Below are 15,746 nucleotides of genomic sequence, written 5' to 3'. Positions count from 1 at the left end.
ATTTACTTGGAGATTGCTTGATGTGTTACATTGAGAAAAGAATTTTCATGAATATTGACCATGAGCTCATTTTGCAAAATTTTCAGAATATGATATCTCAAAGGATATATTCTTGTCACCTATTGGTAGTTCTAAAGTTGTTAGTAAGTCGTTGCCTTCTATTAATAGGAACTAATTAGCGATGTGCTTTTTAACTATATTTTATTGGAATTATTGGTAGCTACTTTTTATATCGTTGACTTTTTTGAACGTTTTCGCTTGGTGTAAAATTGGCCCGCTCGGCTTGGTGTCAAATTGGCCCCCTCCAGCCGAGCAGTTCTTTATTCGCCACTGGTTAAGGTCTTACATTGTATTATAATCTTTAACAGACTAGAGTCGTGTTTATAAGTAATAATAATTATAATTTTATTACCATTATTAATTATAATAAGATGTAAAATTATGAGAGAATATAATAATATTTTATATATTTTTATTTCGCATCATTTTATTAAGTATATTTGTCTCATTTTTTGAGTTAGTAAATCAATCATAATCCAGTCTAAGAATTTACATATTAATTATTGATACTAATACTTATTAGTTATGCTAAATGCTAATAATATATTTTATTGTAAACTCTAACGGGCTAGAATTGTGTTTAAATGTAATAGTAATAATTATAATTATAATTTTATTATTTTTATTAATTATTGTGAGATGATTTAAAAAAATTTTATTGTGAAATGTAAAAATATGAGTGGTTATGATAATACTCTTAAATATTTAGTCATTTTTGTGTCATTTTTTGGGGTAAGTAAGTGAATTCTGACCAAATCCAAGAATTTACTTATGAATTATATGTCAACTATAAAATGAACAATTACTTACTAACTAAACCTAATTGAATCGATTTTATACTGTATAATTAGACGTGTGTAATTTTTCCATCCTAATAGTATTTTAACCCTAAAATGAAATGGTAATAGATTTTTTTTAACAGTTTAAACGGTCATTCTGTTTTATACTTTTCGTTGAAAATATAGGTAGAAAAATATTGGGTTACTGTATCAGTAGTAAGCCTGGAAGAAGGCCTATTTTTCTGCTTTCAAGCTTGTTTTTTTCTTTCCAGGGTTTTCCTTGTTTTTTTCCCCTTCGTCTTCTCAGGCTGGCTTGGAGAAACACCGAAAACATCAAATCAATGGCAGAAGAGCTCAAGAATGAATCGGAGGAAGCATATTTCAACAGAATGTCACCGCTTCCTTCTGAATATTCTAAATCTCCTGGAGAAGAAGACTTAACCCTTGCTCAATTATCCCACCCTCCTATTCCCAAACTCAGGCTTACTCTTGCTGCCTCTTCATCTTCGGTCTTTCTCTTTCTCCTTCTCCTTCTCTCTGTCGGTTTTTATTTCTTTGCCTGGTTGGTAGCTTTAGGACAAACTTATAGAGAAATGAGAATTCAGATCTCGGGTTTTCTGTTTCTGAAGTATTGTGAAACGGTGTTTGAACGGTTTAATTCTGCTTCTGTAATTGCATCTATGCGTTTAGCTTGAAATGCACGATTCTCGATCATCCTTTTCTTCTGTTTGTCAATTAGCGTTTGAAATCCTGATTCTACTTCAATTTTGGTTTTTGGGTCAGGTTATGGAGAAAACTGAAAAGCGTGTTAGGATCAAGAGAAGGTATCCAGATTCCGAAATTAAGCACGTAAGTCAGTCTGTTACTGTTGCTGCTTCTTTCTCTATTTCATTTTTACTCTTGCTACTTATGGTTACCAACTCTGTGGTAGCTTGATTTTTCTTTGATTCGAAGGCCAACGCACAGCTGCTAAGGTGTTCAGCTTTCAAATTTGTGATAAAATGTAGTACCTGATTAGCTCTTTTGAGCTCTTATGCGGGGCTACAGTCGTGAAATCGAAATATCATATAATCTTTGGAGCTTGCAGGAGTATTATAAGTTTTACCCCAAAGTGTGTTGCTTGGAATAATTAAGCTCTGCAGTCTTAGCAGAATTAGAGCATACTGGCAGATTGTTGCTAGGGACAACTTTATAATATGTCTTGGCATGACTTTCCTCTTTCTTTAACATCATAATATGTTTGCTTGAATGGTTATAGACAAATATATATACAAGAACTTGATGACCATGGATGACAAATTGACAATGCATGACAAGTTCACTTTTTTTTTTTTTTACTACCCCTCTTTTCTCTAAATGAATCCTTTGCTACATGATGTACTTCTTTCTGCTCTAATATATTGCAAATTGCCATTATTCCTGTCATTTAAATGACCACACTCTCAGTCGCAAGAAATATTTATGTTGGATACTGATTAAAAGCTTGATTCATGGGCAGGCAAATACTGGTCATGCAGGGCAATGTATATGGTAAGTAAAGAATCTAAACTGTCCTTTCTAGTTAATTTTTTTTTAGCATTATCATGATGCTATTTGTTTCTCTGAAGCTGTAGGCAAAATAAGCCTGCCATTGATAGAATGACATCTCCTGAACAGAACAAATCAGCATCTGTCATTCGAGCAGAGGAGTTTCAATCAAATCTTGAATCGGCATTCCCTAGCTTCGTGAAATGTTTGGTCAGATCACATGTCGGTAGTTGTTTTTGGATGGTAAGCTCATAGAAGTTATATGAAGCTGAGTTAGATTGGTGACTTATGAAAAGAAACAAAGACATATATCCATTTTGACATTAGCATTTTGTTAATGTTGGTTTTCCCCCTCTTATAATAGGGACTTCCTGGACCATTCTGTAGAGCACACTTACCACGTGAAGACACTATTTTCACCTTGGAAGATGAATGTGGGAAAGATTTTCAGATGAGATACATTGCATATAAGACAGGACTGAGTGCTGGTTGGAGACAGTTTGCTGTTGCACACCAATTGCTTGAGGGAGACGCGCTAGTCTTTCAATATATTGATAGTTGCAAATTTAAGGTAATAATTTGTTTTTCTTTTGTTATGCCCACATTAACTACTCTTCGGGCTCTTATTATACAATTTCCATGAAAGCTATAGTTATAAAATGGTGAAAATGAATATGCAAAGTGCTATGTGATATGGTAGCAAGTCTGACATGCTCTGATGTCAATTTGGAGCTTAGATGATATTACTTTTAGTGTTTCGTATTATGCGTGTTTGGAGTGCTAAAAATTTAGAAACCAGGAATTTTTTCATTTTCTTCTATGGCATAAACTCTGCATATTGGAATGGCTCAGTGGTTTAATTGAGTGTCTCAGCTACCATGGAAAATGATCTTCGTGGGACTATATTCAGTAACACAATAAGTTGGAGAAAATTAATTCTGCTCATGGCTTTACCCATATGATTCCAGTGATAGGCAAGTTCTATTGCAGTGTCAATGAGGATTCATATAGAGGATACTTGTGTATCTCTTAAAAGACATAAGATTTTTTAGAGAAGAGTTCGTGCACTTGGGAGCTCTGCTTTATTTTGAGAGAGCATCTAACATGGGTAGATAGTCTGGATATTGTAAAGGAGATCAAGAAGGACCATCCAAGGGAATGATGATTAATCTGGGTTGAGGTTTGAATAATCAAAATTTATGTTAGGGATGATTAAGGTTAACTGAGGTGGTTGGACTGCTCACGGTGGGATTTCATTTATGGATTAACCATTAATGTATTGTTCTACATTTTAGTTTCTTTTGTTCAGAATTGAGTACGGAGCAGATTGTTTATGGGAAGAGCAATTGATATATTGCCTTTCAGCATGAATGCAGAGCTACTTAATTGATTGTCTAGTTAATCAGTTGCTGAATGTTGTAAAGTAGATAAAAAATGATCTGGAAAAGAAACCATGAATCAGGATTCAGGTCTAAGCTATTGTTTGGTTTGAATCTTATTTCAAACCGGCTTCCATTAACCCCAAATATAGATGGATGGATTTTTTTGACTTGAATGATTAAGATGGATCGGCTAATAACCCCAAATCATGAGATTCGTTATATTGTATTATGGAGAAGACATTATTCCTTACCCATTTACTAGTACAAGTCTCAATTATGGAGTTGGGAGGTCAATATTACTAAATGATCATGTTTTTTTAAGCCAAATGACTTAGAATGACGATTTATTCCCAAAATATCTCTTTTAGGAATGCGAAGCTTTCAGATTTAGGCTAGGTTAAGAATAGATTTTCAGATGCAGCCAATTGGATTTTCCATCCCATCTTTCATTCAGTTGAAGCAAGGTAGTAAACAATGGAAACTGATTCCTGTACTATTCTGTATATCAGGTCAACTGCTGATTATTATCAAGAAAACCACACTTTCTTGTAGAAAAAGAATTGAGAACTTAAATTTTGTTAAGGTTCGCTCCAATCCGAGCCTAGGATCATGGTTTGGAATCAATTTAGGAGTATGAGACCAGAATTTTGATTAGTGCATGTGTGATCTTTATTCACATATTGGGTCTGTTGCTGAAACTATCAGATTAGTATGCTGCATTAATTTATCTGCAAATGTTACTATTCAGAAGGATCGTCCATTATGGGACCTTCCTGAGTAGCCTCTACAGGTTGATTGAATGCTTGGTACTGTTTCCTTCCTTATTTGCTCAGTTCAATTAAAGCTAGAATGTCTTCCTTAATCACATTACAGAAAATGGACGTGGAACTGATTCCGCAGTTAGCATGCAGTATATCCTTACAGTTAACTTCACAGTTCGATTACTTGGTGCATGACAAATCTTATTCATTTTTGCAGGTTTACATAATAAGAACAAATAATTTGACAGAAGTGGATGGGGCTCTAGGCCTACTAACTTTGGATCCTCAAATAAAACAAAATGATGCAGGCAAGTTGGCTGCGGTCTTCTTTTTTCTGTAATATTGGTTATTGCAATGTCCTTACTAACCGATCCATTTCTTTTGGGTGTCAAACTTGGTAAAAACAGAAGATACTGCAGAAATAAATTTAGTACCTTGTAAAAGTGCAAGGAGGAAACGCCGTAGGTCTCTTCCATTAGCTGCTGTCCAAAAGAAAAATAAGAAATCAAGGTCAAGATTATCAGTTTCCAAGACTGCACATTTAGCTGAGCAATCCGAAAACGACAGTGAAGAAGTTGGTTCAGAAGTTCTAGAAGGTGTCAAGTTCTCGTCACCTGGTGTTCAATTTGACGACATTAAAAGCTTTGCGAATTTCAACATTGTGGTTGATGGATTAGTTCTGGACGCGGAAATATCAGAAGACATTAGAAGGAAGTACTACGAAATCTGCTGCAGTCAGAATACGTTACTCCATGGAAATCTTATCAGGGGCATCAATTGTAAGTTGATTGCAGGAATCATTTCTGAAATTGTTAATATTTCTGATGCCATAAGAGATTGTAATTTTACCACATCAAGGGATGAATTTGATACTTGGGACAAGAGTCTAAGAGCATCTGAACATTTCGGAATAAATGTTGGATTCATACGTGATCGATTGAGCAAGCTTGTAAAACTTGCCTATGATTCAGAAGGTGCTGCAAAAACTAGGAGGTACATAGAAGCTACAACTGAAAGAGTGCAGACTGAAGATGAGATTCAAAATCTTGAAGCAAAGCTTGCGGAATTAAAGGCCGCCCGGGAAAAGTTTGGCGCTGATATTGAGTCTCTCAAGTCCAAAATTGAAAGTTATGAGCTCAAGTTCCAGGAAGAAGTTCTATCCCCATGGTGATGTTTTTCTTATTAGTTTATTACAATACTGTACGTTGGTATGCCTTGTTATTTAAATTCATAAACCCTTACTCCGCTTGAAACATTGAAAAGAAAAAATGGGATTTGGGTGGACCAGAGACTGCTACCTGTATCATTGTACAAACTGTTGTAACTTGTAACATGCTTTAATAAAGAGAAAGTCTTTAATAGAAATGCTCCACTGCCTAAGCTAAGATAAGGGTAATATGGTATTTTCATATGACTAGAAGCTAATGTGAAGTCAAAGATCCGGAACTTGGGCTAACCTCAACATTTGGTAAGTTGAGCGTGGAATCTACTATGTGACCTTCATATCTCACTTTTTCCTAGCTCGTAACATTTCTCCATAGCATGGAGGGAAAATTGTCCGAATAATCTGGTTGAAAGAAACCCATCTCACAATCGGAGGGCTTGAAAGATTTAAACAACTCCACATTTACGGTGGGGGGTGGGTGGGGAAAGGTGGGTGGACAATCCCAAGCAATGTCGAGAAAGACCTCGACATTCATGATCTCGAGGACAACACAATAGAGAAGCCTGATGGAGCTCAGAGCTTCATAGAAGGTCCTAATGCGGCATTACTCGCCACATAAAAGAAATGCAAAAAAAAAAAAAAAATCAGATGGTTGAAACTTAGCTACAATTAAAACAAGAGAATCAACAATTATGAGTCCATATAACAACATACAAGATATCTTCCCCCGAACACAAGCCCAAAAGTCCCACCTAGAGTTTCAGTAGTGACACCTAGCATGATGGGCATAATGCTCGTCGAAAAAAAGACAGGGAAATCTTGGATAATACTAGTCCTCGAGATAATGCTGAAAACCCCATCTAGGGAATCTTTGAAAGTGCTTTTCCAACAATTTCTGGATAAGGGAGTGCTAGAGGGAATGCTAGATTGTTAAATACCTTACAACATCCCTTTTTTCACTGCGAATCATTGACACTCATTTTCCACCATATTGAAAAACTCATTGTCTGCCTCACTACTCTACTGTAAAATACCCAAATGAGCATTATGCATATTTATGAGCATCATGAGCCTATACAATCAAGACGATGCATGATGTGTAAGATATTTCCCACCACTTTACTTTGAGTGGCACTGGAGTGGTACAAAGAATATAGCTTCCTAGCAGTAAAACCTCAAAGAATAAGCACTGATCTCCATAATGTCTATTAGTAGAGAATGTAACATCTTTGTGATTATCTCAAACGATTTCCTGAAATGGCTTCCTTTGTCAAAAATCTTTAAATATAGATGTCCCCACAAATGCCCTTGCAACAGGGACCGCTTATGCATCCTTAAAGCATTAATGTTGTAGTGTGTTATAGGTTCGCGAATAAAATCTCGTCACGAGTCTTTCCACCGCGAAGTCGAGCGCAATCTTCATATTCTTGTTACTGCCCTTCCTTGGAGTACCTATTTTTCTTAATTTGGGATGGTGATTGTTTTAATTAAAGAGATCACCAACTCTTCCTTAAATTCTTGATTAAAATTTTGCATACTCATTCGATAAAAATCCCCATTTTTAAAGAGAGATCATTTTTTCTAACCGCACTAGGTATCTTTTCCAAGTAGGATTCTACCACTTATTAGTTAAAACTCCTAACAAAATACTACTAGCTAAGAATATAAAACCTAAACAACTATCAAAACTAAAATAATAATTAAACAACATCCTATTCTACCACTTATTAATTAAAGCTCCTAAATATTAAAGAAACTTAAATAATAAATAAAAACTAAATAATAGCACATCAAATAACATTATCGTAACATTTCTTCCCTCTTCGACTAGAGCTTGTCCGCAAGCTCGAATTTAGGATGCAATTCATATTTATCATCCTCATTCATCCTCTGGTTCATCCATCAAAAGGTAGAAGAGTTTCTTACACTTATGTCTTGGTGAGTAAAGTTCACCATAATTAAAACACAGCCCTTGAGCCCCGCGGGCTACCATTTCAGTTTGAGATAGCATTTTGATTGGAGGCGGAGTGCTATTACTCATGTTTGAAGTTGCTGAGGTGTTACTTGCACAAGTCTTTTGATCATTTATGAGTTGAGCCCCTTTGGGACTACCCAAGAAGAGGTGGCTTACCCTATGCTCAATCTTTGGCTGATTAACAACTTCCTCTCAAAAGCCCTCTCAAAATTCATGGCGGTAACCAGATTCGGAGGATTTTGCATGTCCACATCCATCCTTAAGGTTTCAGACAATCCAGGAGTAAAAAAGTCGACTTGTTGCTTAGCCCTCACAGGCACAACCCTTGTCAGAAGGGTCTGAAATTGTTCTTGGTATTCTTCCACTGTTCCCTTTGTCGGAGAATAGTTAATTCACCCAATGGGTTACTGCTCAATGGTGGCCCAAAACGCAGCAAACAATAGGACTTGAATCAGTCCCAAATGAGTCCAGACTCCTTTTGTTCGAGTCCGTAGTACCATAATTGTACTTCTCCTGCCATATGAAAGGCAGTTAACTCTACATTCTCTCTTCCATCTGTATTTTGATTGCTGAAAAATTGTTCACAACGGTACAACCAGCCTAAAGGATCCTCATTTCCATTGTAAGAAGGAAACTGAAGTCGGGTATACTTTGGAACGGTGTTTTAATTTTAGTGTTGGGCACCATAATTGAATGTTGTCTCTGATTCTTTACTTCCAGTTGTAGTTCCACCTTCGGGTTCCTTTCCTTTTCCCCAAAACGTGTAACTCCAACATACGTTGGATTCCTTTCGTTCATTCTCTTAACTCTCGCAATTCATGGCTAATTTTATTTATCAGATCCGGTTAGCCGGTGATCTAGATCCTGAACCTTGGTTGTCCATTGCTCGAAATTACCCATGATGATATGCTCTACTACCAATTTGTTATGGGTCCGCGAATAGGATCACATGTCTTTCCACCGTGAAGTCGAGCATGATCTTCTTATTTTTCTTACTGCCATTCCTTGGAGTACCTATTTTTCTTAATTTGGGAATGGTGGTCTTTTAATTAAAGAGATCACCAATTCTTCCTTAAATTCTTGATTAAAATTATGCATACTCATTCGATAAAAATCCTCATTTTTAAAGAGAGAGAATATTTCCTAACATCACTATATATCTTTTCCAAGTAGGATTCTACACTTATTAATTAAAACTCCTAACAAAATACTACCAGCTAAGAATACGAAACTTAAGCAACTATTAAAACTAAAATAATAATTAAATAATATCCTATTCTACCACTTATTAATTAAAACTCCTAAATATTAAAGACATTTAAATAAATAAAAACCTAAATAATAGTACCTCAAATAACATTATCGTAACACAGTGACCCACCTTGGACTTTTGAGGAGTTGATGTCCATGAGCTAGAGTTTTGTTCGCTACAACGATAACAAGTGTCATGATTTTGTTGAAGTGGAGAAAGACAGTTCCCATGGATACTAATTGGGAAGATAAGGGAAAGAAAGTCGATTATAAATGGAATCTCGTGAACAAAGAAATGAGGCTTATAACTCGAATCTTATAAGGAGAATAATCAGAATGATTTTGGACGAGAAGAATGAAAGCCCAATAGATCCGAAGTAAAAGTAATGCGCTTGTCTGAGAATTTCCACTACATTGATATTCGTGCTCACACAGTTCGCAATATCGGGCAACGAGAAACAAAATTAAGGGTAGCCCGAGAAGTAGTTGAGCCCATTCCTAACGAATGTTTTAGTAAATTTCAAGAAACAGGAATGAGTGCAACCACTTCAATATAGAAGTTGAGCACCTTCTTAACCAAGGGCCAACGCCATTATTTGAATCAAATTGCAAATATTTTTACGAAAGCACTACCAAAAAAAGGTTAAGTACCTACAAAGCAAACTTGGAGTTCGAGGACAAGACATCAAGGAAGAGTGCTAAACAATTAATTCATATAATTGTCAATAATATACAAAGGATAAACATATTAATGTCTGAAGTAAAATAAAACATAAAAATAAAAATCTAACAACCTTGTATGTGATGATATTAAACAAAGCATTAAAAAATAAAAATAACATAAATAAGTTAGACCATATTTGGCATATCAAATAATACAAACAAAATAATAGTAACAATATATATCGGGCTTCATTTCTTCTTTGATCTTGGAGGATGTGGTGGGGGGTCAGTTTTCCTAGGCTGATCCCGGGTTGAGTTGTTTTGTTTGTTTGTTTTTTTTCTTTCATTTCCTACCAAAAAAAAACAATATATACATGAATGATTTAAAAAAAAACAATATATAAAAAAATAAATAAGTTTTTCATTTAAAGTATGTGTTTAAATGTGTTGGTAAACAAAAAGAAAATTAAACATTGAATTCCTAATTGAACTAGGAATATCAGTTTATGCTGAATTTACGCGTATTGTATTTTTATAAATTGGTTTTCACATTTAGATTTGTAATAAATTCAAATCAATTGATTTTAAAAATCTTTCATTTCTTTCAAGCTTTATTGTTGCTTCCATTAAATTGTCGCAATATGTCCAACAGAAAACCTCGTTTGATGACTTGTAGTTCAAATTAATGAATAGTACCAAATAAGAGTTATAATGTGGAATAAATGGAAGACATTTTTCAAAATTGAGGAAGGTTATGTAACATCCGATTATCAAAAACATTTATTACTCATAAAGCCTTCTTAATGTGTCTCATTAACTACTAATCAAACATTATAATTCAAACATTAAATTCCAAGGTCAAATATAACTAATAAAATTCTAAAACAATTATCTCAATAGAGATAAACATAAACTATAGTCCCAAACTGAAATTTAAATTTAAAAGAAATTGCAACACCACTGGCCAACCTAACGCAATCAAAAGGCAACTGAAAAAGCTGGAGGGGAATAGTATTTGAGAACTAAATTTTATCTCCTGAAAAATAGGTGGCAAGGGATGAGTTGCCTACTCAATAAGGTGTTAGCTAATGTATATTTGCCACACATAGCATAGATATAATAATTAAATCATATAACACATCATATATATACGCTGACCAAGTGAAAATTACTGCATACATTTAATCAATAACAAGTCCGACACTTATGCAAGTTCATTTTTTATTTAATTAATTAGACTCTATCTGCTATGGAAAGAACTACTTCCAACTCTTCACAAACATAATATCACAATAACAATCAAAATAGGATACCGCCCCCACGCTAAGGTATCCCATCACTGCCTCGACACCAAAGTACTAAAAATGTAATACATATCACAATTCTTCACATACAATATTTTTCACATACAACTCTTCAGACAAAACACTTCAACCACAAACTAACCACTGGGTATAACTATCCGAAGCAGGTCGTTTAATTTCTATCAATATTACCCTAACATATATGTATCAATCTCTTTGTATCTCCGTAATCACATTCATCATAACCAACATCATCCTCCAATTCACATATGCGCTACATACTTATTTTTAATCAAACAATCATATATCATATAAAAAAAATGTCCATTCCAAACAATCAATCAATTAACACATCAACAACCAAACAAATATGTAAATTATCACTTACTTGAAAACACAAGTAATTCCAACGAAACGCTATGTCCTAATTGTTAACCGTCTATTCTTTCGCTATCGTCTAAATATAGTAATTATATCAATATATAATTAAAAAAATGACTCCAAAATTATACTATGCTCAACCTAAATTACAATTAACATTCTATTATTTTATTCTCTAGCATGTCATGGATTTACTACCCCATTAAACAAAAGCTTTAAAATAAATAGTTTCCTTAAATATAAATAGGCACTAAATTATTACTGGATATATGTATAAAAACTTAGTTTATTAATATACCTTCATAAATATAATATTTTCAATTTAAAGTTATTGATAAGATATTATAATTGTAATATGGAATGTATGTCTTTGGTTAGACCTTAACACTTTAATGTTTATATATATGACCCCTTTTAACTAAAATGTCAAACTAACTAATCAATTAAAAGGAGGCAAAGTGGAAGATTCACAATCTACTTAAACAATAATAATACACACATAATTTTACTTTTATCTATAGAATTCAATAAAAACAAGTGGTATAATGCTATCTGAAATCAATACAAAAGATATAAAAAAAATATGTAATTGTATTCTACTGCACACTTTCCAATGGTATATTATAAGTTCAAAACAGATAAATAATGAATTCATGCTCAAAGTAAGTCACTATAATGATATTGTTAAGGAAACATGAAATTTATCCCACATCACTTTCTTACGAGGAGTTACAATGGTTTATAATCTAATTATTTTTGCAAAGTGTTAATTAATAACCAACTAAAAGACTCTCTCACACGCAAAGTGGTGTAACTACAATCCTAATAGACTTAGGGTGCACCCGCATGTCGTGAACGACATAAATGCCGGATCGAACGGTCCATCAAATTCTTTTTTAATCCTGAAATGATTACAAGAAGATTAATTCCAATTAAAAGGAATTAATTAGGTGATTAAGTTCGTGAATTATAAAAGTCATTTTTTTCCAGCTTTCTCCACCAACCTATTTCATTCCTTTATGTCTTGTTTAAGAGAAACAGAATATACTAAAACATCTCTGTAAAATTTACGTACCTTATGTTCTTTTTTTCTTGTGGTGATTTTCTGCACACAGTTGAGTTCGACTAAACGTGTTGTTGTATCCGGAGAAATTATTGCTCTGTAGTAGGTAAATTCTAGCTTAAGAAAACTATTCAGTGCATGCCTCAATATTTCATTCCTATGTTTGTTGTTCTTCCAAAATTGAAAAATATTATATAATTTTATTTATTCTTCTATTATTTCTATTAGTTTTATTTGGGGTTTGGTAGTACATCTAAGATTAAGTAGCAGACACACAAACTCCGTCTACGTGAGTAAGGGATAGTACACATAAAAGTCACATGATGCGTTTGTTTACAATGGACAACTAGCTAGGAAAACAATTAGAAAAGAACTTACAAACAACAATGTTAAAATAAAGGCTTAAAGCACAATGTCATTCTAACCTCTTCAAAATACTAATCTTTGCTTCATGGCCTATTATTTGAGAATATTTATCACTAACCTATTCAGAATATTAACCTTTACCTAGTGACCTATTAATTAGTACAATTTGACCACGGCCTATGAAAATTTGTGAAATTTGAACCAATGTGGATGATAAGTTAGACGTTCTGTTAAAATCTTACCATAACTAACAGAAACCCGTTCCATAAAAATATAATAAAGCTGTTAATTTATCATCCATATTAATTGAAATTTTATAATTTTTAATAAATGAGGGGAAATGTTACTAAATAATAGAACAAAAGATAAAAAAAAAATCAACATTTCAAATAAGCCATAGTGCCATGAGCGAAGCAACATTATGGAGAAAGAGGGAAATTGTCCCTTTATTTTTTTAGATAATGATTATTTTATATAGTATACTTTTTAATATTAAATTTAATTTTTCTAGGTTGCCTCCATTATTTTTGGATTTTACCTAGAGAATTTTATTTTATATATAAGTTTTAAGGATGGTAATTGTCAAAGTTAATGTCAAGTTCATGTTGTGTCAATTATATCAGGTTGGAATTAAATAAGTCAATCTTAATCCAACTTACATTTTTTTTATGTCATAATTGTGTCAATCTAATTAGAACATTATGGATTACGTGTGGCATTTTTGAATCACATATAATTTTACTATTTACCTAATAGTATTATTTAAAAATATTGGAGGTTAACCATGACTAATCAAATTGACACTTTGTCAGAAAGTATCACATGCAGGAGGTTTTATTACCAACATTCAGTGTTGGTTACTCCTCCACTCAAATTGTGGCATGTGGCGTAATTTGAGATTTTGTATCATATGATGTAATCTTAACGGGGGAGTAAACCAAAACCAGGTGTTGGTAATAATTTTCCCACATGGTGAGGTGAGAGTGGGTGCTCAAATAAATATTTGGCCTGAGTTGAGCCTAATTTACTTTAAATACTGGATACTGACATATATATTCATTTTATCTCTCTCTTTTATTCCTTGTTCTTTTTTTCTTCTCTTTTAATTTTTACCGATTCCTCTCGAATCTAGTCATTCATCTCACCTCACTCGATCTACTACTTCACTCTTGGTAAGACCTCTAATGATTACTGTATTTTTTTTTATCTATTTCTTATCTCGATTTTTCTTAATTTGATTTGTGTTTCTTTTTAATTTTCAGGTGAAGGAACCAAGAAAGAGGAAACTCTTTTGATTGATTTTATGTTTTATTTTGAACAACTTAAGAAAATACAATCAATTATTTGGAGTTGTTATTATGTTTTGAGTCAATGAATCAAGCGAAAATGTATGCAATTTCGGGAATGGGCAATGTTGGTAAAATATTACAATCATAAAAAAGAGCGGCGATATGCTCAAGGATTAGATCTCACCACCTACCTTGTCTGGTTTGGTGCCGATAATAATGAAGTGAGAATGATTTAGGCAATAATCATGTCCACATATATACTTAATAAATTATGGGTTACACATATTTGTCCTTGTATTTTTCTGTTTTAACACATATATTTCTATATCAAATAAAAACACAAATGTATCCTTATATTTTTCAAATAACACAAAAAAAATGCTCTAATCTAACAGACTAAGCTTATTTGACATAACAACATTAGTCTAGTCATCACACCAATTAACACATTACACATCACCAAAGCTAATTTTAAATCCTAATAAAAATTAAAAATTACAACACATGGCATATGACCTTTCATCATCTCTAATTCATCTTCTCAAAACTCAAAAATTTTGTACATCTGAAACCATGCCTGACCTTTCATCATCTACATCATGGGCATGGGATTTCACTATGATGGCGCTGGTCGATTTCAATACGCAGTCAAACGGAAATCGGTGATCCAAAAAACCCATATCTGATCAAGTAAATAATGAAATTAAAATCCAATCATTAAAAGCCATGGCAGAAACCAGAGAAAAGTCAGAATCCATAAACAAAATAGCTAACTTGGAGTCAAAAATCAGAAAAAACAATAGTAACAGTAATATTGAAAATTATTCAAATAATCATTCATGCCCAACTTGATTAAGAGCCAATCGAGAGCATGCCGACTAAAACCTTAAAAAAAGAAGATGCATAGTAGAAAGATTGAATGTGATTCGAGAAGAATAAGAAAGAGATGGTTACTCAGACATGGGAGAAGTAGAAAAGTAATGATAAACTAAGGAATCCAGAAAGACTATGAGCCTCTTGCGATAGTTACTGTTTGGGTTCTTGGACTTCTAAATAAGGATTAAGGACGTTATGAGGTGAACCTGAACCGGAACTAAATAAGGATCAGAGTGATTGGGAAGATGAAGTGGAGCAACATCATCATGTGAAGAGGAGTAAATCGGAGCAACGGGTGACGACGAAGAGAAAGGGGGCGGAGAGGATGAAAAGATGGACAGATGAAAGGGCAGTGGAGGTGGAGGCAAGTGAAAAGGCAGTGGAGGTGAATGCAAAAGGTTAGGTAAAACTGCATCGTTTGGTGATGATGAAGAAGATGTTGACGTTAAAGTTGATGTGGAGGCTGACCGCGTTGCACTGTTAGTCAAATAAACTTAGTCTGTTAGATTAGTGAATTTTTGGTGTTATTTGAAAAATATAAGGATACATTTGTGTGTTTATTTGATATAAGGGTATATGTGTTAAAACGGACAAATACATGGACAAATATATGTACTAACCCTTAAATTATATATGTAGAATCTAAATTAGTATTCCAATATCAAATCCATAATGAGAAGTTTTAAAATATATGAAACGTGGATAAAAAAGATAATTGAAGTTTGTGATAGATATGCGCATTTATTAGCTTGTATAAAAGGAATAATATGCGCTGTTTATTTTACTACATTCTTTTTTATTCTCTATTGGATTATAATGAGTTTAATTACCATACTTAGTTTAAAAAATTGATTTGTCTATTAAACTCCGAAGATGTTTAGAGCATTTCTAGTGGTTGGTGTAT

The 15,746-nt window shown here is 33.4% G+C and overlaps 1 protein-coding gene across 2 annotated transcripts; it reads left to right on the top strand.

Moving 5' to 3' along the window:
- The first annotated feature begins 1,044 nt into the window (after positions 1-1,044).
- On the top strand, positions 1,045-5,868 carry LOC136229139 (B3 domain-containing protein Os01g0234100-like). 2 transcript variants are annotated; one of them, XM_066017719.1, is made up of 7 exons: positions 1,045-1,348; positions 1,623-1,688; positions 2,338-2,369; positions 2,453-2,609; positions 2,731-2,937; positions 4,727-4,817; positions 4,917-5,868. In XM_066017719.1, the coding sequence occupies exons 1-7, from the start codon at positions 1,181-1,183 to the stop codon at positions 5,678-5,680; spliced, it is 1,485 nt and encodes a 494-aa protein (XP_065873791.1). In that variant the 5' UTR covers positions 1,045-1,180; the 3' UTR covers positions 5,681-5,868. The 2 variants fall into 2 exon arrangements, with proteins under 2 accessions (XP_065873791.1, XP_065873790.1); XM_066017718.1 differs by having other exon boundaries at positions 2,447-2,609.
- Positions 5,869-15,746: the final 9,878 nt, after the last annotated feature.

Source organism: Euphorbia lathyris, chromosome 5 (assembly GCF_963576675.1).
Source record: "Euphorbia lathyris chromosome 5, ddEupLath1.1, whole genome shotgun sequence".
Classification (NCBI taxonomy): Eukaryota; Viridiplantae; Streptophyta; class Magnoliopsida; order Malpighiales; family Euphorbiaceae; genus Euphorbia; species Euphorbia lathyris.
Note: the sequence above shows the minus strand (reverse complement) of the source record. Positions and strands in the feature narration are given on the sequence as shown.